The sequence below is a fragment of the Zea mays genome, chromosome 6, assembly GCF_902167145.1.
Source record: "Zea mays cultivar B73 chromosome 6, Zm-B73-REFERENCE-NAM-5.0, whole genome shotgun sequence".
In the NCBI taxonomy this organism is placed as follows: Eukaryota; Viridiplantae; Streptophyta; class Magnoliopsida; order Poales; family Poaceae; genus Zea; species Zea mays.
Genome location: NC_050101.1, coordinates 138,967,406 through 138,992,417, shown reverse-complemented (window position 1 = coordinate 138,992,417; position 25,012 = coordinate 138,967,406). Strand labels below are relative to the sequence as shown.

Genomic DNA, 25,012 nt, shown 5'->3' with positions numbered 1-25,012 from the left:
GACCAGTATCAAAGTTGTTGTCTAATGATCCATCTATAAACCAACTGCATTCACCATGCTCAAACATCCACGGGATCATCTTCAAAATGGCCCCTAAAGTTCATCACATGCCTCTGAATACCATAATTCAGGTTTCAGACAGACTGACAGCCCAACTTTGGGCACATTTATCTCAGAATTCTTCATGGTACCAAGGCATGATCTCTATAGTAAAGTTATTCTCCTTTCATAGATCTACAAAATTGATGTGGTGACCTAGGGCAAAACTTTATAACTTGGCAGATATAGGGTTCCAAAGTTGAGCCAAATGCACTGAAATCAGACTTAACTCCATAGGGTTCAAATAGGGTTTTTTGCAAATAGGCCCAAAACTTAGGGTTTAAGTTGAAAATCCACATACTTGTGAACCACATGAGTTAAGATGCCCTAACTTCATGGTTTTTGCACTTTAGCCCAAAAGTGCACTAATTTTGCACTTAGCCCCCTAGGGTTTTTAGTCTAGGGTTTTCCAGGGTTCTATTTTGGGTTTTTGGTGCTCTTAGGGTTTGGATATCCATTAAATTCATTAATGGTGGTATTTTATGATCATTATTATCAAGTTTTGAAGTTTTCTCTTGTTTAGGCTTTGGTTACCCCTTTAAGCCCAATCTAGGGTTAAACACTGTACCCTAGGGTTTCACTTATGAAATGTCACATCAATACAACATGTTTGAACTTTTTGCCTAGTGAATGCACTCTATATGTAACAAACACATGATATGCCAATGCTTATGATGTTATGCTCAAGTTTTAGTGGCAGTAACACCAGGGGTGTTACAAACTTCCTTAGGATCAGCTTGGAATCTTGCACACATGCATACGGAAAGCATAATATCTGGTCGAGAAGCACATAAATAGAGTAAAGATCCTATCATCGACCGGTATACCTTTTGATCTATGGATTTACCTCCTGTGTCAAGGTAGAGATGCCCATTGGTTCCCATGGGTGTCTTGATGGGTTTGGCATCCTTCACTCCAAACTTGGTGAGTATGTCTTGAATATACTTGGTTTGGCTGATGAAGGTGCCCTCTTGGAGTTGCTTGACTTGAAATCCTAAGAAATACTTCAACTCCCCCATCATAGACATCTCGTATTTTTGAATCATTATCCTACTAAACTCTTCACAAGTAGATTTGTTAGTAGACCCAAATATGATATCATCAACATAAATTTGGCATACAAACAAATCATTTGCAATGGTTTTAGTAAAGAGTGTAGGATCGACTTTACCGACTTTGAAGCCATTAGTGATAAGAAAATCTCTTAGGCATTCATACCATGCTCTTGGGGCTTGCTTGAGCCCATAAAGCACCTTAGAGAGTTTATACACGTCATTAGGGTACTCACTATCTTCAAAGCCGGGAGGCTGCTCAACATAGACCTCTTCCTTGATTGGTCCATTGAGGAAGGTACTTTTCACGTCCATTTGGTAAAGCTTAAAGCCATGGTAAGTAGCATAGGCAAGTAATATACGAATTGACTCGAGCCTAGCTACGGGTGCATAGGTTTCACCGAAATCCAAACCTTCAACTTGTGAATAGACCTTGGCCACAAGTCGGGCTTTGTTCCTTGTCACCACACCATGCTCATCTTGCTTGTTGCGGAATACCCACTTGGTTCCTACAACATTTTGGTTAGGACGTGGAATAAGATGCCATACCTCATTCCTCGTGAAGTTGTTGAATTCCTCTTGCATTGCCAACACCCAATCCGAATCTCTTAATGCATCTTCCACCCTGTATGGCTCAATAGAAGACACAAAAGAGTAACGTTCACAAAAATGAGCGACACGAGATCGAGTGGTTACCCCCTTATGAATATCACCGAGGATGGAGTTCACGGGGTGATCTCGTTGTATCGCTTGGTGGACTCTTGGGTGTGGCAGTCTTTGACCCTGTACTTCTTGACCATCTTTCTTGTCTTGATCATCATTATCTCCCCCTTGATCATTGTCCTCCTTTTGAGATGGCTCATCTTCTTGATCTTCATTTTCATCATCTTGAGCTTGATCCTCATCTTGGGTTGGTGGAGATGCTTGCATGGAAGATGATGGTTGATCTTGTGCTTGTGGAGGCTCTTCGGATTCCTTAGGACACACATCCCCTATGGACATGTTTCTTAGCGTGATGCACAGAGCCTCTTCATCATCTAGCTCATCAAGATCAACTTGCTCTACTTGAGAGCCATTAGTCTCATCAAACACAATGTCACAAGAAACCTCAACTAATCCAGTGGATTTGTTGAAGACTCTATATGCCCTTGTGTTTGAGTCATAGCCAAGTAAAAAGCCTTCTACAACCTTAGGAGCAAATTTAGATTTTCTACCTCTTTTAACAAGAATAAAACATTTGCTACCAAAGACTCTAAAATATGAAACATTGGGCTTTTTACCGGTCAGGAGTTCATATGATGTCTTCTTGAGGATTTGGTCTTGTGTGGATGATGGGCACCAACTTGCTTTCCTGCTTGACATGCGCTACAAACCCTGTATTTCTCAAAATGAACATTGGTTAGTCCCAAAATGTGCTCTCCCTTTAGAAGCTTGTGAAGATTCTTCATCCCAACATGGGCTAGCCGGCGATGCCAGAGCCAACCCATATTAGTCTTAGCAATTAAGCAAGTATCGAGTTCAGCTCTATTAAAATCAACTAAGTATAGCTGACCCTCTAATAATCCCTTAAAAGCTACTAAATCATCACTTCTTCTAAAGACAGTAACACCTATATCCGTAAAAAAGACAGTTGTAACCCATTTTGCATAATTGAGAAACTAAAAGCGAATTGTAATCTAAAGAATCTACAAGAAAAACATTGGAAATGGAATGGTCAGGTGATATAGCAATTTTACCAAGTCCTTTGACCAAACCTTGATTTCCATCCCCGAATGTGATAGCTCTTTGGGGATCCTGGTTTTTCTCATAGGAGGTGAACATCTTTTCCTCCCCAGTCATGTGGTTTGTGCACCCGCTATCAATGATCCAACTTGAGCCCCCGGATGCATAAACCTACAAAACAATTTTAGGCCTTGTTCTTAGGTACCCAAACGGTCTTGGGTCCTTTCACATTAGAAACAAGCACCTTGGGTACCCAAACACAGGTCTTTAAGCCCTTGTGTTTGGCCCCAACATATTTGGCAACTACTTTGCCTGATTTGTTTGTTAGCACATATGAAGCATCAAAAGTCTTAAATGGAATATTGGGTTCATTTGATGCAACAGGAGATTTCCTTTTAGGCAATTTAACATGGGTCGATTGTCTAGAACTAGATGCCTCATTCTTATACATAAAAGCATGATGAGAAACAGAATGAGTTTTCGTAGAATGAATTCTTCTAATTTTATGCTCGGGATAACCAGCATGATATAAAATATAGCCCTCGTTATTCTGAGCCATGGGAACCTTACCCTTAACAAAATTAGACAATTTCTTGGGGGCATTAAGCTTGACATTGTCTCCCTGTTGGAAGCCAATGCCATCCTTAATGTCAGGGTATCTCCCATTATAAAGCATGCTACGAGCAAATTTAAATTTTTCATTTTCTAGTTCATGCTCATTGATTTTAGCAGTTAGTTGAGCTATGTGATCATTTTGTTGTTTAATTAAAGCTAGGTTATCATGAATAACATCAACATTAATGTCTCTACATCTAGTACAAATAGTAGCATGATCAACACTAGATGTAGAGAGTTTGCAAGTATTTAATTCATCAATCTTAGCATGTAATATGGCATTTTCATATCTAAGATTGGAAATAGAAACATTGCAAATATTCAAATCTTTAGCCTTAGCAATCAAATTATCATTCTCAGTTTTAAGGCTAGAAATTGATTCACTCAATTTATCAATCTTAGCAAATAAACTAGCATTTTCATTTCTAAGATTGTCAATTGAATCATGGCAAACATTTGATTTTTCAACCTTAGCAATTAAACTAGTGTTCTCAGCTCTAAGGTTGGAAATAGTGTCATGGCAAATGCTAAGCTCTTTAGTCAAACTTTCATTTTTCTCTACTTCTTGAGCATAAGCATTCTTTACCTTAACATGCTTTTTATTTTCCTTAATAAGGAATTCCTCTTGGCTATCCAAGAGTTCATCCTTCTCATGAATAGCACCTATTAATTCATTTAATTTTTCTTTTTGTTGCATGTTGAGGTTGGCAAAAAGGTTAAGCAAGTTATCCTCATCTTCACTAGAGCTACCCTCATCACTAGATGTTGTATATTTAGTGGAGGCTCTAAATTTTACCTTCTTCCTTTTGCCATCCTTTGCCATGAGGCACTTGTGACTGACGTTGGGGAAGAGGAGTCCCTTGTTGACGGCGATGTTGGCGGCATCCTCATCGGAGGAGGAGTCGGTGGAGCTCTCGTCGGAGTCCCATTCCCGACACACATGGGCATCGCTGCCCTTCTTCTTGTAGTACTTCTTCTTTTCCTTCCTCTTTCCCTTCTTGTCGTCGCCCCTGTCACTATCACTTGATATAGGACATTTAGCTATAAAGTGACCGGGCTTACCACACTTGTAGCACACCTTTTTGGAGTGGGGTTTATAATCCTTCCCCCTCCTTTGCTTGAGGATTTGGCGGAAGCTCCTAATGATGAGTGTCATTTCCTCGTTGTCGAGCTTGGAGGCGTCGATGGGGAGCCTACTTGATGTAGACTCTTCTTTCTTATCCTCCGTCGCTTTGAATGCGACGGGTTGCACCTCGGGTGTGGAGGTGCCGCCTTGCTCGACGATTTGTTTGGAGCCTTTGATCATCAACTCAAAGCTCACAAACTTCCCTATTGCTTCCTCGGGAGACATTAACTTGTATCTAGGATCCCCATGAATTAATTGAACTTGAGTAGGATTGCGAAAAACAAGGGATCTTAGAATAACCTTGACCATCTCATGGTCATCCCATTTTGTGCTCCCGAGGTTGCACACTTGATTCACCAAGGTCTTGAGCCGGTTGTACATAGCTTGTGGCTCCTCTCCTTGGTTGAGGACAAATCGACCAAGCTCCCCCTCAATCGTCTCCCATTTGGTGATCTTGGTCACCTCGTCCCCTTCGTGCGCCGTTTTGAGGATGTCCCAAATTTCTTTGGCCATCTTTAACCCTTGCACCTTATTATACTCCTCTCGACACAAGGATGTGAGGAGTATAGTTGTGGCTTGGGAGTTAAAGTGCCGAATTTGGTCGGCCTCGTCCGAATCGTAGTCCTTGTCTCCTACCTTCGGTACCTATGCTCCATACTCAACAATATCCCATATACTTTTGTGGAGTGAGGTTAGATGATGCCTCATTTTATCACTCCACATACAATAATCCTCACCATCAAAAAATGGTGGTTTGCCTAGGGGAACGGAGAGTAATGGAGTGCGTTTAGAAATGCGAGGATAGCGGAGGGGTATCTTACTATATTTCTTGCGCTCATGGCGTTTAGAAGTGACGGACGTCGATTCGGAGCCAGAGGTGGAAGGTGACGAAGAGTCGGTCTCGTAGTAGACCACTTTCTTCATCTTCTTCTTCTTGTCACCTCTCCGTTGTGACTTGATGGAGGAAGAGAATTCCTCATTATGCTTGTGGTCGGACTCCCTCGAATGGGTTCTTCCCGAGCTTGCGGACTTGTCACCACCGGTCACGATCTCCCTCTTGGCGTGATCTCCTGACATCACTTCAAGTGGATAGACTCAAATGAAGCACCGGGCTTTGATACCAATTTAAAGTCGCCTGGAGGGGGGTGGATAGGCGAAATCTGAAATTTATAACTTAATCCACGGGGTTAGCGTTAGAGCGAATATGAAGTCCGAGAGAGAGGGGAAAACAAATCAACCAAGAAAATAAAGCGGATGACACAGTGATTTGTTTTACCGAGGTTCAGTTCCAAAGAACCTAGTCCCCGTTGAGGTGGTCACAAAGACCGGGTCTCTTTCAACCCTTTCCCTCTCTCAAACGGTCACTTAGACCGAGTGAGCTTTCTTCCTTGATTTCCCGGGTCACTTAGACCCCGCAAGGACCACCACACAATTGGTGTCTCTTACTTCGCTTACAAGGCTTTGAGAACAAGAATGAGGAAGAAGAAAGTGATCCAAGAACAAGAGCTCAAAGAACACGAGCAAAAACTCTCTCTAGTCACTAGGAGTTTGGAGTGAATTTGGGACTTGGAGAGGCTTTGATTCTTTTGAATTGTGTCTTGTATTGATTGCACTAGCTCTTGTATTGAATGAGATGTTTGAAAAACTTGGATGCTTGGAGTGGTGGTGGTTGGGGGGTATTTATAGCCCTCAACCACCACATAGCCGTTGGGGAGGCTGTCTGTCGATGGGCGCACCGGACAGTCCGGTGCGCCAGCCACGTCACCCAACCGTTAGGGTTCTGACGGTTTTGACCGTTGGAGCACTGACTTCATGTCGCACCGGACAGTCCGGTGCGGCACCGGACAGCTACTGTTCAGTGTCCGGTGCACCTCTTATGCCTGCTCTGACTTCTGCGCGCACTATTCACGCACTGTTCACGCTTTTGCAGACGACCGTTGCGCTGGATAGCCGTTACTCCGCTGGCACACCGGACAGTCCGGTAGCACATCAGACGGTCTGGTGAATTATAGCGGAGCGGCGCCTCAGAAACCCGAAGGTGAAGAGTTTGGACTGTACGGTCCCTGGTGCACCGGACACTGTCCGGTGGCACACAGGACAGTCCGGTGCGCCAGACCAGGGTTCTCTTCGGTTTCTTTTGCTCCTTTCTTTTGAACCCTAACTTGCTCTTTTTATTGGTTTGTGTTGAACCTTTGGCACCTGTATAATATATAATCTAGAGCAAACTAGTTAGTCCAATTATTTGTGTTGGGCATTCAACCACCAAAATTATATTTAGGAAAAGGTTAAACCTTATTTCCCTTTCAGCACCAAAGCACTACCTATGTTGATAATCACTCATCATCAACCTGAACGACAAGGGACAAATCAACCTTGTGTTCGCAGAGTAAAGGAATACCAACCAAAGCCCGTCAAGGGGTCTATTTATATCCTCAACTTGAAAGCCATCTATTACCTCTTGGTGGACAGAAACCAAGGCCATCAGACTTGTCTACTGCACCATCGGTCCCTACATCTGATACATCTAGACATATCACCAGACATGTTCCAATGACTATAATCCCACTGTTGCACTTGTCAGATATCTGTTGCACTCGTCGAACATATCACTAGACATGTTCGATGTGTGTTGGGTGAAGTGTACATTTAATATGCTCTTCCATACTCGATATCAGGTTGAGCATGTCTGACGTACTATAGAGTTGAAGTATGTAATTGACATGTTCTCTATGTGGGTGTGCTAATTGATGCCTTATGAGACACGTCCAGTGCACACCTGGATATTATAGTACTCGACTCAAAACTGTGCAACGTGTATATGCCAACTTTGTATCTAGTGCATCATTGAATATGTTCTATTCCTTATAAAAAATGCATCGAGAGCACTTTCTCATCTTTTCTCAAGAGAGCATAGTTAGTATTTGTAATAGTATTTCCAATAAGCATTTTTGCTTGCTCTCGCACATGCCACTAATGACTATATGCAATGCATATGATTACAATATATAGTGGCACTAGATGATCAAGCTGCCTAATTAGACTTTCCTCTTAACAATACAATCATATGCTTTAAATGTGACCATGTTGTGTATTGCATTTTGACCAACAAAAAGAAAAAAACCTAGCATATACCTTTTATCTTGAGCCCTTAAAATTTGCATTTATTTTACCTTTTTCTATGTTGGACACTTAATTATTTCTTATAGCCATCATCATATTTTTCATACTCGATAATCTTAATCAAATTTGTTGTGAACTTAATGTATCCTATTCACATCATTTAGAGTAGTCTCAGTCATCAAAGCTACAGAACTTTTAAGGCCTTTCAAAATTGTTCAGGTTGTAAGATTTAGGGTATATATACGAAAAAAATTAAACTGCTAAATGAATATGCACAAATATATCATTTAATGTGATGAGACTAAAATTTAATTGAAAAAACACCGACCCAATCAATCCACCCCGCTTGTGTCCTGCGCTCAACAAGTCAACAGACACCGAGCCGCCCATTCCAGCCATCGCCCTCCTGCCACGTGCGTCCACACGAGATCCTCACCGGTCGAAGATTCTCTTTTTCAAAAACAAAAAGTTTATATCTAACGATAAAAAAATATATCTAAAATAATCGTTGCCGCACCGCCGCTGTAGACTGAAGGGAAAGAGGAGGAAGAATTCGAGTCCAAGTCTTGGAGCTCTCGCTTTAGGTAAAAAATTTCCGTTCCGCTAGAGCGATGCTCCCGTGTTTTTATCATCCTTTTATATTAGCGCGTTTAGGTTGATCCATGGGTTTGGCACCCGTTCCTTCCTTGCCACCGGCGCCATCTTTGCTTCCGTGACCTCGCCCGTCGATTTTTCTTTTCGGTTGTTTATTGCAAAACTTGGGCGCAAGATAGTCTCTGATTCGTTCGGCTTTACGCGGTCGAGGCGATTGTTTGGTCTGGTTCTGGAACCTGGGCTGCTCTTGCTCTTGGTGGCGTTAGTTATTCACGGGTTCTTGAATCTTTCAGGCGGCCAGGGTGGAACTGCCCCTTGCCCGTGGTTGGTGAGGCGATTCGTGGTCGGGAGCTTCCGTTTCTCTTCGGAGGTAGGAGTATGTGATAAATTTCTTCCTTAGCTTGGATTGCTGGCGGGTGTAGTTAGCATTTAGCCAGTCTCTAGCGATTTGTGGAACTGACAATTAGTGGACAAAATGTGGAGCCAAGATGGTTGTTTGCTGTGCCGCACCGGGGGTGCTTCTCTCTAGCAATATTTTCATATTCATCTGAAGGGCATAAATCACAATGTTATTCTTTTGACGGACATTTTGGTAGGTATTGTTGTTGCTGTCACTATATATAAAGATTGATTTGGTTCTATTCTTCGAGAGTAACTTAAGATTCTGAGTTGAACTGCATACTCTTCCATCGTTGGAATTTGTGGATGTGGATTTTCATCTCAGGTTCCTATCCAGGTTTGATTTTGATGTTATTGTGGTGGGAAGTGTATGTTCACATGTTCGTAACCCTTAATAGGATTATTATCCTAGTATTCGCCAACTATGGCGTGTGAAATCGATGAGAGTCCTTCCTGCACAAATTTGCATGTCCGCACACGACTCAAGCTATTGGGATGAATTACAGGGTCAGGGACATTACAGGATACTCCCTCCGTTTCGTTTTAGTTGTCGCTGGATAGTGCAAAATTGAACTATCCAGCGACAACTAAAAAGAAACGGAGGGAGTATAATATAGCATGAGCTTCAAACATCTCTCAGAGAAGCTGGATTTGGACACTTGGTCGATTGTGTCATTCCAGAACTGTCTTGTAGTGAACTATATATATCATATCTCAGGATTTTTAAATGAACGAGAAATAGCTTCTTATTGTTCCTAAATCTTGCAATAAGTTGCAGTTATTTGGGTTGACCTTGATGCTTACATATTAGTAGTGTATTGTTATTACTTGTATGACTTTCTTCATAAAGATATTGACTTCCTTAATTAAAAAGGGAGTGCTAAAGTGCTAAATAGCTTATTGATGTCAAGTGTTCCTTTTCTTTCAGGTGAAGTGGATCTGACCTACTGTAGGGGAAAGAGCAAAGTACATTATCTTGTACAAATGTGCATTACGCTACCTTTATCATAAACCAAATCATCTCTGTTTCTGGGAACAGCAACCAGTAATTTCCCATGCAACCTCTTGGTTGATGGATGTTCTTCCTGTTGGGTCAGAAAGAGAAAGTCAAACAGATAGTCACCCTTTACTCATGGAGCATGCGATTGGCATCCCAAGGCATGATGTTGCTTCTACTTCGACACCTCATCGAGACAATAATGATGGCATGGATCAACTGCCCCGTGATTCAGAAAGTTCTTCTGGAACAACTGATGCATCTTACTCTCCGAATGCTCCTCTAGCAAGGAGAGATGATAATCGCCTTCGGCGTCAGCAAAGTCTAAATTCTGGCTTCTGGATATCAATTGAACTAGCTGTAAATCTTAGCCAGATTATAGCTGCTATCTGTGTTCTGTCTGTGTCAAAGAATGAACATCCTCATGCTCCATTGTTTGAGTGGGTCATTGGTTATACAATAGGCTGCATTGCAACTCTTCCTCATCTATACTGGCGCTATCTCCAGCGCAACCAGCTGGCCACTGTGCAAGGGTCAAATCAGAACTACGTTCCAGACAACAGCTTTGAGAGTAGTTCTTTTACTGGGATTTCGCCCCCTCCTGTGTCTGAAGCTGGTGTTGTAACTGTATCAAATGGAGTCTTGAGAAACAATGTGGTTATCACAAATCCAAGGTAACATATCGTAGCTTTCAGATACATTGTTGCTTCTGTTAATAAAATTGATCTTTTTTCACCATCCAGTGTCTATATCTGTGAAATATGATAATAAGTTGCATAGGCTTCAATACTTAACATGTGAGCTACTAGCGTAATGATGCACTGAGCCCTGAGTTGTATTGCAAAGAGAATTAATCTGGCAAGATGTGTTTTCTTGCATTCAGATCGTTGCCCTCAAGAAGTAATAGTCCATACAATACCTGAACTCGGCGCATGAGTATGACTAATCTTCTCAGATCAGATCTGTTAGATAAAAAAATAAATGGGAATTGGTTGGCACTTGGCACAATTAAAAGAATTCATTGCAGTAACCAATCTAACGTTTTATGTCCTACTGTTCTCATTTGATAGCAGCATACCTATACAGGTCATCAGAATCATAAATACTTTGTTGGCAAGTTTTCTCTGAGCTGCATTCTCCTCGTTGTAGGGCCCAAGCTTTTGCTGATCACTTCAAGATGGCGCTGGACTGCTTCTTCGCTGTATGGTTTGTTGTGGGAAATGTGTGGGTGTTTGGTGGACATTCTTCCGCCCATGACGCACCCAACCTGTACAGGTGCGCTCCTAACCTGCCATGATGGCGTACCTTCGCATACTTATTTCGATGTTTCAAGGTGTGTGTACTCATGTTTTTCAGGTTGTGCATAGCCTTCCTCACTTTCAGCTGCATTGGCTATGCGATGCCCTTCATCCTCTGCGCGCTGATATGCTGCTGCTTACCCTGCATAATCTCCCTGATGGGCTTCCGGGAAGATCTGGACGAAAACAGAGGTGCTACTTCGGATGCGATCAACGCCCTGGGCACATACAGGTTCAGGTCAAAGAAGCCTCGTAACGGGGAGGCAAACGAAGGTGGCGGTGGAGTCTTTGCTCCTGGAACGGACAAGGAACGCGCTGTTTCTGCTGAAGACGCCGTGAGATTTTCCCGCGCCCTCATGTTTTACTTTGCAGCTATATATATATATATCTCTTGGCTTCTTGCACATGATGTAAAACTGACGCGCGTCTTTTGGTTGGGCAGGTTTGCTGTATCTGCTTGGCGAGGTACGTGGATAACGATGATCTCCGGTTGCTCCCTTGCGGGCACTTCTTCCACAAGGACTGTGTCGACAAATGGCTCAAGATAAATGCGCTGTGCCCACTCTGCAAAGCTGAGATCGACGTCGTCCCGAGGACCGCTCCTCCAGCCATTGGCTTTGGGCGCCGCGACAGCCACAGGAGGGTAGGAAACGACATTGAATCACAACGGCTTCCATGATGTATAGTGAGACAGCAACTTGCCTTGGGCGTGTGTGTGGCTTCCAGAAGAGCACCTTGTAAATTATATAGTGAGAGAGAGAAAGAGATTATGTCATGGACCAACGAGTCCTTACATGATCCAGCAAGTAATCGCCTGACTGAAAAATGTGTCGTTGTTGTCAATATGTGTGAATGTGTCCCTGTAGCTGTAGCTTTGTTCACTCCAAAATGTACCTTGTCATAGCTACCGTGACGTCAATTAACTAATCTATTTTATAAAGTAAAGTCTAATTTTTTATCTGATCAAAACTAATTTATTATATAAAGTATATATATGCAACTGCGATTTTAACTAAACATGTCGTTATTTCTACCGTGAAGAGTTATAAACTAGATTTCAAACTTATCAACTCGTTTATCAACTAAGTTAAGTTAGAACGCTACATGATACAACCAAGTACACAATATAAATACGGAAGTTAAAAGGTGGCCTCGTCGACGAATACGAAAGTTAAAAGGTGACAGAAATATAAATACTCGTCGACGACTCTGGTATTTTCATCAAGGTACAGAGAAGTATGCAACCTTCTCTCTAATCCTCGTTGGAGCTTTTATGAAAGATTGAAAGGTTCATGTTTGGTTTTGTAATTGAGTGATAAATTAGGTGGACTAATATAGATTTATGTTGAGATAATAATAATCACAAGGCATTCATTTACACAAGTAGTGTACCTCTCATCTCCTTAGTGCATCACCACTCTTTTTACAAGGGTTTTCGAAGACAAAGAGTCATGTTGCCCTAATATGGTATCTAGTAGATTGCATCAGGTAATATAGTGTTATCACCTTATCCCCGATAGATCTTGTGATAAGTGTTTTTGTTGGCAAGATCTGCTAGTTATCTGGTGTAGCTTCAATCTACTTTCTGTACCAAGCCTCATGCTATTATATTGATTTTGCACAACTAGATGTGTATCTCTCGTACGTACTGTTCCTGCACTCCATGATATGCAAGATGCAAAATGTGCATGCGGCAACTCGAACGATTTATATACATCTGGTCCCCCTGCCTTACATGTTTACTTAAATTGTTTATGTTTAGTCAAATTATTTATCCTGGATGGACATATTTGGAGGCCGTGATTCGTGCTCGCGTGCATGATGATCGTCATCAGCTTATAGACGTGGATGTTCCTACTTTTGCAATGCACGATTACATTCATTTGTTTGCTTATTACCAACCCGGAAAAGATGACAATCGGCTCAAAGGAGCTGATCAGTATGATCAGTGCATGCTGATCCACGAGATTTGGTGGAATTTACGTTGAATTTGTTGTCTTGCATTTGCAGAACGATTTCACCGAAAAAATACTAGGAACGACGAGGAACCTGCATCGCAATAATCGAGTTCAGAAGACACATAGGACCATTGGATGGGCGACGGTTATTTGATCAGGTGGGGTGTTGGTGTTGGTGTTGGCACAGGCCCCATATGCAAAGCACCTGCCCTATAGAAGCAGCAGATCCAAGATCCACTGGCTGAGCACAGCTATGAGTTGAATTGCTGTGGTGTGCTGCCCTTCTCCGTATCCGGACCGTCGGCGTGCAGGCAGGTCCAGCATGCTACAACGAGATCCCCAGCCTCAAAGCGAACCAAAAACTGATGGAGGACAGGACCCCCAATCATTTGTCGTCGGTTCGTTGCTGCCATCCCAAAACAAAAGATAAGGCATCACAGCTCATGACAGGCACCATATGTCTTCCTCTCCGGTAGCATTCCTTCTGTCCTACTCCTAGCTAATCAATGCAATCCAGCAGATCAAAGAAAAAAAACAAGGAGAAGGAAATAAATAAATAAATAAATGAAAATCATGGTCCTTTCAAAACAGAGGAAGAGTGTACCTGCTATACACTCCCTCTATTTAAATTATAATTCCAAAATATTTTATTTTTTTAAGTACATTGCTTTTATATCTCTATATACCTGAATATATACAAAAACTATGTACTCAACACCAAAACGTCTTTTATAATTTAAAATGGAGAGACCAATATGTACATCTGTCTAGAAAAAGGTGTGATTCCAGTTCTACCTTCCGTCAAACTGTTTATTATATTTTTTACTATAAAAATATCGATAATTATGACATCAAAATAAGTTTATTAAAAATATATTCTATGATAGACCCAGTAATACTTATTTGGTATTATAACTGAACAAGACGAAGGCTGAAGGTTGACGATATATCTTTCGTTATTCTTTTTAACAATTTGACTGGTTCACTGGCATGCACGGTAGCAATACGTAACAGTAGTATTGAGCTGTGCAGGTCCCCGAAAAGCGTGTAAGTTTCAGTACCGGCACGGGCATTCTGTACGCCGCCAGCTCACCTCAGGCCACAGACATTTTGCCGTACGTCATCAGTGCATGTATGTATAGGGTGTTTGGTGCCAGGAATAAACTAGTCTATTATCTTCTCAATATTTTTTTATTTGTAGAATGAAATAAGTTGATCCATCACCCTATCATTTCTCATAGTTAGTTAGTACTAATATGAGAAATAAGTTAATTCTACCAAATTTGAGAAATAGACTTACGATGCACATCTCATATTGTATGGAGTCATTCCTCAAACCAAACACCACTATAGTATTTTGTGCGACGAAGCCTTATCGACACATTGGTGATTGGTCCTAAGACTATCTCTAGCAGCAAATACATCTCCATACTTATATTTAAACTCCACTCTGTGAATGTTATAGTTTACAGTGCAAAATACTGCTTTTAACTAAACTATAGGTACACTGCTGCAGACGGTCTAAGTGCTGGGGCCACGTGAACACCAAATTTGTTTGCTCGCTTGTCAAACATCGGCACACGCTAAAGCCTGAACTGCTACGATTTCTTAGCCCTTAGCCTTGGTTCATCAAATTCTCTTATGCTCCGTTTGGATGTCGATATTTAAGGATATGGCATTAAATTGGATCTAATACCAAATCAATCATGGTATTTGTTCTACTCCTGGCTAATCAATTAACTCAGTGCAATCCAGCACATCAAAGAAAAAAACAAGAAGGAAATAAATAAATAAATGTAAATCATGGTGTGGGAACCGAAGTACTGACATAACCTTTTAAAACAGAGGAAGACTGTACCTGCTATATACTCCCTCTATTTAAATTCTGAAATATTTTATCTTTTTAACTACATTACTTTTATATATCTATATATCTGAATCTATACAAAAACTATGTACACTCAACGCCAAAACGTCTTTTATGATTTAAAATGGAGAGACCAACATGTACATCTGTCTAGAAAAAGGTGTCATTCCTGTTCTACCTTCCGTCAAACTGTTTATTATATTGTTGAATATAAAAAAATATCAATAATTATGACATCAAAATAAGTTTATTAAAAATATATTTTACGATAGACTCAGTACTTATTTGGTATTATAACTGGACAAGACCAAGGCTGAAGATTGACGATATATCTGCTTGCTTTCGTTATTCTTCTTAACAATTTGATTGGTTCACTGGCATGCACGGTAGTCGGTAGCAATACATAACAGTAGTATTGAGCAGTGCAGGTCCCCGAAAAGCATGTAAGTTTCAGTACCGGCACGGACATTCTGTACGCCGCCGGCTCACGTACGCCAGGGACATAGGGCGTTTGGTTTGACGAATAAGCGTATATCTTCTCACTATTTTTTTAAATGTAATTAGTTGATTCATCACCATCTTATTTATTATAGTTAGAAAGTACTAATATAATAAATGAGATCATTCCACCAAATTTAAGGAATAGACTTTTGATGCACATCTCATATTGTATGTAGTGATTCTTCAAACCAAACACCACTTTAGGGCTTGTTCATTTTGGTGATAATCCATATGTATTGGGTGAGATTGAGCCGGTTTAAATCCATAATAAGTCAAAATACATCTCAATCCCACCCAATACACTCTAATACACATGTAATATCAATAACCGAACAAGCCCTTAGTATTTTGTGCGACGAAGCCTTATCGACACATTGGTGATTGGTCCTAAGACTATCTCCAACAGCTTACTCATCCCTAGGGCGCCAATGTTAGTCACTGTTCTCAAATGCTATATATCAAGAACAAGGCAACACAATCGTTAGTCATTACGGACCTTCATCCAACCGAAGCATTATCTCCCTGTGGGTATAAAGCTTCGTCAGACGAAGGTTAAGAAGGACATAACTTCATTATTTAATATGCCAGTATGAATGCAAAAGGATAAATATAATAACTGCATTTCATTATGAAAGCATCTAGGCCCCTGTTATGTTTTAGTGATTAATGACAATGTAATGTTATATGTGACTAACGTGTGTTTTGCAGAGACAAATGGTAAGTTAGGTCACATTACAGGTAGAAGTACTACAATGGTGAAAACAATCCCGGAGATAAGAACTCGAAGCGACGGCTAAAGCGACGAAACAAAAAGTGAAGGTCTACGTAGTCCGAGTGTCAAGTAATTGCGGACACTCGTGATATAGTTAGGTCTTTTATTTTTGTTTTAGTCGTACTATAAAGAGGGGTTGTCGATGAGTAGTTTGACCAAGAGAGTTCTAGTGTAGTGTTGGTGCATATTCACACTCACATATAGTGCTAGGTGACACTCTAGAACATACTCACAAGTTAGAACGAAAACCGATTTGAAAAACAACAGAAAATAGAAGTTAGGGTTTCTGGCTTTGGGGCACTGGACTGTCCGGTGCGCCCTCTGTCAGGTGGGGCCAGGATGGCCCAGGGAAGGGTTTCCCCCGTGCACAAACCCGAGAGCGCAAGGTTCACGAGTTGAATTATAGTGGCGTACCGGACAGCGCACCGGACCATCCGGTGTGCCATCTGCCCAACGGCTAGCTGTCAGAACTAGCCGTTGGAGTCGACCGGTGGCGCACCAGTGGCGCACCGGACTGTCCGGTGTGCCCATGCGCAGAAGATTGCTGGTAACAGCTAGTTGGTGGGTGAGTGCTATTTATACCCCCTCCACCCACCATATTCAATGTCTTGCTGCCCACATTTATTCCTGCACATTGGTAGAGCATTGCAAGCACTAAAATCCTAGTGAGGTGATTAGAGAATCTTAATCCCGCATTTGGACCTCATTAGCGCTAGTGAGAGCCACCTAGAGCACACACCACTTGCATTATGCTTCTCTTGGTCAAGCGAAAGTCTACGGCTTGTTACTCTTGGTGGTCGGCATCACCTAGACGACTTGGTGGCGTTGGGAGCTCGGTGATCACCGTGGAGATCTTGTTGGTGACTCGACTCAAGTTTGTAAGCGGTCGTGAGGGATCCACCGCGCCGGAGTGGCAAAGGATCATCTCGTAGTGAGCACTTGGTTCTTGCGAGGACCAAGGGGGAGCGATACCCTTGCGCGGGTGCTCCAACGAGGACTAGTGGACAATGCCGACTCTTCAATACCTCGGGAAAAATTGGAGGAGTCTTCTAAACTTTGCTTTACATTCCGCACTTCATTCAAGCATTTTACATTGTGTATTTGTTTAGCAAGTATTTGAAGTATTGTCTTAGCATTATTGTATTTCTAGTATTATTCTCTTAGTGCTAGTTGTTGGGGTGAAGTTGGGCTCTTGCTTAGGTTTTAATTAGTGTTGATTTTTAGAAAAAAAACCCAATTCACCCCCCTCTTGGGCATCATGATCCTTTCAATTGGTATCAAAGTCTTGTTGCTCTTAGATTAGCTTAACCGCTAGAGTAACGATGTCCGGTGGGGATGGTCCTCCTCCCGTTTTTTATGGTGACGATTTTCCATATTGGAAAATTCGTATGGAAGCATATTTAGAGGCTATAGACATTGGTGTCTACAAAGCCGCCACACAAGGATTCCTCGAACCTAGAGATCCCAAATCTTGTAGGTGAAGAGTTTAATTATGAGAAATGGAATGCTAAGGCCAAAAACACCCTTTTTAGAGGCCTTTGCAAGGATGTGTTTAATAGAGTTAGAAATCATAAAAATGCTCATGATTTGTGAATGGACATATGTGATCTACATGAAGGAACTAGAAGTGAGCGTCAGGAGTGATATCACATTGCTATGAGAAAGTTAAATTCTTTTGAAATGCTTGCTAATGAAAATGCCAATGCTATGTACTCACGTCTCAATATTCTTGTAGAGGAAGTAAATGGCTTGGGGCTTACACAAATTTCACAACCGTATGTTGTGAGGAAGATTCTTAGTGTCCTCCCAATTGACAAATATGGACACATTGTCACTATACTGCATCAGATGGATCTTTCAGTTACCACTCCTACACAGATACTGGGAAAGATCAATGCTCATGAGATGTATATGCACATCAATGACAAGGATGAGTCATCTTCCAAGAGAAAGGATTTGGCTCTCAAAGCAAATCAAGAAAGAAAAGGAAAAGCTAAAGTACAAATTGAGGAAGAATTCTCAAGTGATGATGACCTTGATGCTAACATTGCCTTGATGGTGAGGAAGACCACCAAGATGTTAAAGAAGCTCAACAGAGAAGGCATCAAATTTGATTCAAGAAAGAAGAAATTCTTTTCCAGCAAAATAAAGCCCATTTCTGAAATGGATTGCTACAACTGTGGAGAGCTTGGTCATCTTGCTCATCAATGTAACAAGCCCAATAAGAACAAGTTCAAGGGCAAGAAAGAAGATGACAACGATGATGAGAAAAAGGAAAAGAGATTCTTCAAGAGGAAAGATGGGAAGCACAAGAGGTTCCACAAAAAGAAAAATGGAAAGACATATATTGTTGGTGACTGGCTCACTAACATTGAGTCATCAAGTGGATCTTCTTCAAGTGAAGAAGAAAATGATGAAAAAGTTGTCGCCATCGTTGGGGACTTCTCTTCACCACCACCTTCGCCATCATCGACTTCTCACCTATGCCTCATGGCTAGAGGTGAACGGAAGGTACAAAATGAAAATGATATTACTGATGATAGTGATAGTGATAGTGATGATGAATTTGCTTCACCTTCCTATGATGAACTAGCTGACTTGCTTAAAGAATACACTCAAATCATTAGGAAGTCAAAAGCTAAATGTGATAAGTTGAAAAATGAAAATGAATCTTTGAATGCCAAATATGACATAGTTATGAAAGCTAGTGATGAAATGAAAGAAGAAAACAAAACTATGTCATCCACTGTAAATGAACTTACATCCTCCCTAAAAGATGCTAAGGATAAATATGACAAGTTAAATGAAGCTAATAGGGAGTTGAAAGATAGACTAGTGAAAATCAAGGAAGACTATACTAAGATTAAATTTGATCATGATAATCTTCTTGTTGAAAATGAACTTTTATCTTGCAATACACATGAGGCTATTAACCATGTTGTTAAGATTGATGTAGCAACCTCATGTGATGATTTGAGTCAAGGAGATCAAACTAGTCTACATGATGAATTGACCGAAAAAGTTGAAGTCTTGACTTTAGACAACCAAAAATTGAAGAGATACTTGACTGATGCAACTACTAGAGGAAAGGTTGCCATTGAGAACAATGATTTCAACAATGAGTTGGCAGTGGATAATGAAAGGCTTAAAAATGAGATCAAGAAACTTAAGAGTGAAAATGAACATCTTGCAACAAGTGTGCAAAAGTTCAACAAGGGCCAATACCTCCAAAATGAATTGCTCATGAACACTGTCATGAAAAACAACAAGAGTGGTATTGGATACAATGCTTTTGTGCAAAAGAAAGCCACTACTCAATACAAGCCAAAGCAGACTCATAAGCCTATCAAATGCTTTGAGTGTGGAAAAGAAGGTCACTTTGCCCACAACTGCAAAGCCAAACCACCAACTCCCTTGCCTAAGCACTCAAGACCATTTGCCTTCAATGCTCATTATGTTCTAAGAAAAGTTGCAAATGGAAAGGTCAAAGTTACATTCCTAGGTCCACCAAGCAAGAGTAGACCTAGACAAATTTGGGTTGCAAAGTCCTTGATTGAGAAAGTTACTGGTCGTATGCAATATAGGGCCCTCAAAACTCAAGCTTGATTTGTATGTGGATGTAGGTGAACTACAAGACCGGTGGGAGTCATTGGGTTATTGACAGTGGATGCACACAACATATGACAGGCAACCCATGGATGTTCACCTCATTTGATGAGAATGTTGATGGACAAGACAAAATCACATTTGTGGATAATTCAAAAGGGGAAGTTCAAGGACTTGGCAAGGTGGCAATTTCAAATGTTCTCTTAGTTGCACCTTTGAGCTTCAACTTATTATCAGTGGGTCAACTTTGTGATCTTGGACTTCAATGCTTATTCACTCCAACAGAGGTTATTGTATCAAAAATGGATGGTGAATCAATGGTGTTCAAAGGATTTAGATACAAGAATCTCTACTTAGTGGATTTCACCTCTGAAGATGCAGACTTGAGAACTTGTCTCTTTACCAAAGCATCACTTGGATGGCTTTGGCATAGGAGGCTTGCACATGTAGGGATGAGCACACTCAAGAAAGTATTAAAGAAGGACATGGTTAGAGGATTAAAGGATGTTGTATTTGAAAAGGACAAGCCTTGTAGTGCATGTCAAGCTAGGAAGCAAGTTGCTAACACACATCCTACAAAAGCTTTCATGTCAACATCAAGGCCACTGGAACTACTTCATATGGATTTATTTGGACCTACAAATTATGTAAGTGTTGGTGGCAACCTCTACTGTCTAGTGATAGTTGATGATTTCTCAAGATACACTTGGGTGTTCTTTCTCCATGATAAATCTGAAGTTGCATCCATATTTAAGAAGTTTGCCAAGAAAGCTCAAAATGAATTTGATTGCAAGATCAAGAAGATTAGAAGTGATAATGGTAAAGAATTTGACAACACCAACATTCATGAATACTGTGATGAGATTGGGATCAAGCATGAAGTATCTACAACATATACACCTCAACAAAATGGAGTTGTTGAAAGGAAAAACAGGACCTTGATCACACTTGCAAGAACAATGATTGATGAGTATAACACACCGGAGAGGTTTTGGGCCGAAGCTATCAACACTGCATGTTATGCATCAAACAGGCTATTTCATCACCGGCTACATGCAAAGACTCCCTATGAAGTGCTAAATGGGAAAAAGTCAGACGTCTCCTTCTTCCGGGTGTTTGGATGCAAATGCTACATTTACAAGAAATGCCATCACCTAGGGAAGTTTCAAAGACGTTGTGATATTGGTTTTCTATTGGGTTATTCATTAAAGTCCAAAGCATATCAAGTATTCAATCATGCCACTGGCGTGGTAGAAGAAACATATGATGTGGAATTTGATGAGACTAATGGCTCCCAAGGAGCACATGAAAATCTTGATGATGTAGGTGATGAGCCACTTAGGGAAGCCATGAAGAACATGCCAATTGGAGCTAACAAACCAAAAGAAGATGAAGAAGAGGAGCAAAACATTGACATGCCTTCTTCATCAAGTGTACCACAAGATGATGAAAAAGATGAGAGGCATGCATTTGTCTCTCATGAACAAGCAAGGGTACAAGCCGAAGATGTTGATGCTCCAGGATCTTCTTTCCAAGTGGTTGACAGGAGAAACTCATCACTACTTCAAGCACACCCTCAAAACCAAATCATTGAGAGTCCTTCACAAGGGGTTATTACTCAATCACATAAACATGCTTCTTTTATTGAACATCACTCATTTGTTTCTTGTGTTGAGCCTACATGTATAGATGAGGCGCTACAGGATCCGGACTGGGTGAACGCCATGCATGAAGAACTAAACAACTTCACCCGTAACCAAGTTTGGACCCTGTAGAAGCCCCCACAAGATGCAAGAATCATTGGAACAAAGTGGGTGTTCAGAAACAAACAAGATGATTAAGGTGTGATTGTGAGGAACAAGGCAAGACTTGTTGCAAAGGGATTCTCTCAAGTTGAAGGCTTAGATTTTGGAGAGACATTTGCACCGGTTGCTCGACTGGAAGCCATTCGTATCCTACTCGCATATGAATCATGCTATGATATAAAGCTTTATCAAATGGATGTAAAAAGTGCATTTTTAAATGGCTTCATAAATGAATTTGTATATGTTGAGCAACCACCTGGGTTTGAAGACCCTAGATATCCTAACCATGCTTACAGGTTGTCCAAGGCGCTATATGGATTAAAGCAAGCTCCAAGGGCTTGGTATGAGCGTCTTCGCGACTTCCTCATCGAAAATGGCTTCAAGATCGGGACCGTCGACACAACTCTATTCACAAAGAAACATAACGGTGATATTTTCATTTGTCAAGTATATGTTGATGAGATAATATTTGGCTCGACAAATGACTATCATTGCAAGAAATTTGGTGAGTTGATGTCGAAGGAGTTTGAGATGTCAATGATTGGTGAGCTGACATACTTCCTCGGCTTTCAAGTCAAGCAAATGAAAGATGGTAACTTCCTCTCACAAGAGAAGTATACCAAAGACTTGTTGAAAAGGTTCAACATGGAGAAGTGCAAACCAATCAAGACACCTATGCCAACAAATGGACATCTCGACCTAGATGAGGGAGGTAACCCGGTTAATCAAACTCTTTATCGTTCTATGATTGGTAGTTTATTGTATCTTACCGCATCTAGGCCCGATATCATGTTTAGTGTCTGCATGTGTGCAAGATTTCAACCAAATCCTAAGAAAGCTCATCTTCGCGCTATTAAAAGAATTCTTAGGTATCTCAGGCACACCCCAAGCGTTGGTCTGTGGTATCCCAAAGGAGCTACTTTTGATCTAATTGGCTATTCCAATTCGGATTATGCCGGTTGCAAAATTGATAGAAAAAGTACTTCTGGGGGTGCCATTTGCTTGGTAGATCACTAGCATCATGGATATCCAAAAAGCAAAATAGTGTTGCCTTATCAACCGCCGAAGTGGAATACATTGCCACGGGTGCTTGTTGCACACAAATTTTATATATGAAACAAACTCTTCTAGACTATGGCGTAATTCTAGAAAAGGTACCTTTGTTGTGTGACAATGAGAGTGCTGTTAAAATTACTAATAATCCTGTACAACACTCTCGCACCAAGCACATTGATATTCGTCATCAATTCCTTAGAGATCATGTTGCTAAAGGAGATATCAGTTTAGAAGGAGTGAGGTCGGAAGATCAATTAGTGGATATTTTCACTAAGCCACTTGATAAAACCCGCTTTTGCATGTTGAGGAATGAATTAAATATACTTGATCTCAGAAATTTTATTTAAGATGTCAAATGGTGTTGTCAAGCTTGCATTGCATATTTATATTTCTTGTATTGCATCTAGGGCTTGTCTAACTTAGTTGAGATAACCGCCAACAAAGCGAGTGAAAAAGCTTAACTCGGGCTCAAACGTGACAAGTCTTAGTTTTAAGCTTTTAGTACTTAAATTCCTACTTACTATGCAATTGTTGGCTCTTGAGATATGCATGAGGTACTGCACTTAGGGGGAGTATTCAAAACTCAAATCACTCATGAAAACCCCTACTGCAAGGCCAAAATGCAAATCTCACCATTTGCCTATTTTCTCTAAAAAATATCTAGCCAATGACAAAATATTTTGAAAAATTATGAGAAAATATATGAGGGTGCCAATACCTGTCCCAACAGGTGTTCTTTTGTGTGATTATAAGTTGGGATTTGGTTTGGTTGAAAACTAGATAAAAAATTGAAAAATTTCAAAATTCCCTCTGTCTAGGCTCACCGGACAGTCCGGTGTGCACCGGACACCACATTGTGCACTGTCCGGTGCACCCATAATCGGTTTTTAAAAAAACTTTCTCCTGCCCGAGCCCGTGGCCAGAGCCTTTCTTCTCTGTTCCCCAGTAGCTCTCCTCTCTCTGGCGATCTCAACCCCTCACCGGCGATCTCCTCAACGGCGACTGTTCCACGACGACCAAGTGATCCTCCTCTTCCTCTTCTCTAGTGAGCAGCCCCTGCTCCATCTCCCCCCTTCTCCTCTCTCTATTTTCCAGCCAGTCTAGCTTGTGCTCCACTCTTTAATTCAAATTCAAATTCCAATTTCTATCAAATCCTGTGAATCCAAGTGCATTATTGAGTCCCTTTATGCTCCTTGAGTACTCCTGCAGGTTCCTAGCTCCTTAGGGAGGGATTCACCACCCAAAATGGCTATTTCTCCTAAACCCTAAAACACCGCATGCCACGTGCTCGGTGAAATGCCCAAACCAGCCAAATATGCTCCAATTGAACTCAAAATTTTCAAGCACCTTCACCATACCTCCAGTAACATATTCACCAAATTTCACACCAATCCGATATCTCAGGCTTCAATTTTACATAATTCCCTGTTTATAGCGATCAATTCCGAGTTGAGTGCCCAAATTCCATTTTCTTTGCCTCAAATCAAACCAAACGCACACTTCACTCATGTTTACCCATATAAACCTATTCGTGAAGTATCAGCTCAATTCCAAATCATTTCATGCCTCATTTTCAATTTCAAACCTCTTATGGCACTATTTCTCGTTCAAACGTCGTTTTCACGTCGTTTGACTTCTCGATCGCCATATCTCTCATTTTTATGTGCCATAATACTCTATGTATGTATTCATTCACATTTCATATACTTATGACTATGTGACTAATACGTGCTCACCTCTTCTGTCATTTCAGTGACCTCGCCTGCTCGTGAGCCATCTCCTGTCCTACCTGGATTTTCTCCTCTCGTGTGAGATTTCCAGGTAGACATCCATTCTTTTGATATTCGATCGACTGTTATCGTCTTTTGCTTAGTTTCTCTCTCTCATTTGCAGTCGTCAGGTCAGGATGCCGCGCACGAAGAATGTGTCGGCGCCAGGGGAGGAGATGACGAGGATCCTCCTCGCCCCTTCAGGAAGGTCAAGGGGAAGATGGTCTACTTAGAGCAGCAGGAAGGCCACAAGAAGCGGCGTTTGGATAGAGCAGCCCGAGCAGCTCTAGCAGCAGCAGCAGCCGCTGAGCAGGCAGAGAGAGGTGATTAGCTGTGGATTTCTTCAGATTAGATTGCTTACCGAGTTCGTCGTCTCGCCTCTCGACCTCGCTCCTCCGCACCTACCACTCCCACCACTGCTACCACTCCACCTCCCACTTCGCCCGCTCCAGTCACTCCTGCGCCATCCACCACCTCAGCCATACCTACCACCTCCTCTACTGCAACTTCCACTGCTCCTCCTCCCGCTCCCCTTTCCGCTCCACCTATTCCACCTGCCCACTTCCGGGAGCGAGATGAGACTGAGGTGCGACCACTAGCTGCGGATCCTAGGTTGTTTGATCTTCAGCGGGCTACAGCGGCACAGGTACGTCGGT

At 41.4% G+C, this 25,012-nt stretch overlaps 1 protein-coding gene across 8 annotated transcripts; it reads left to right on the top strand.

Annotated features, from left to right (window-relative positions):
* The first annotated feature begins 8,173 nt into the window (after positions 1-8,173).
* Positions 8,174-11,984, top strand: LOC100193667 (putative RING zinc finger domain superfamily protein). 8 transcript variants are annotated; one of them, XM_008649189.4, is made up of 6 exons: positions 8,212-8,318; positions 8,622-8,704; positions 9,656-10,398; positions 10,874-10,999; positions 11,081-11,357; positions 11,465-11,980. In XM_008649189.4, exons 3-6 carry the CDS (start codon positions 9,800-9,802, stop codon positions 11,699-11,701), a joined length of 1,239 nt encoding a protein of 412 aa, XP_008647411.1. In that variant the 5' UTR covers positions 8,212-8,318; positions 8,622-8,704; positions 9,656-9,799; the 3' UTR covers positions 11,702-11,980. The 8 variants fall into 8 exon arrangements, with proteins under 8 accessions (XP_008647413.1, XP_008647411.1, XP_035815280.1 ...); XM_035959387.1 differs by having other exon boundaries at positions 8,622-8,920; NM_001138760.2 differs by having other exon boundaries at positions 8,227-8,318; positions 8,622-8,698; positions 11,465-11,984.
* The last annotated feature ends 13,028 nt before the right edge of the window (positions 11,985-25,012 follow it).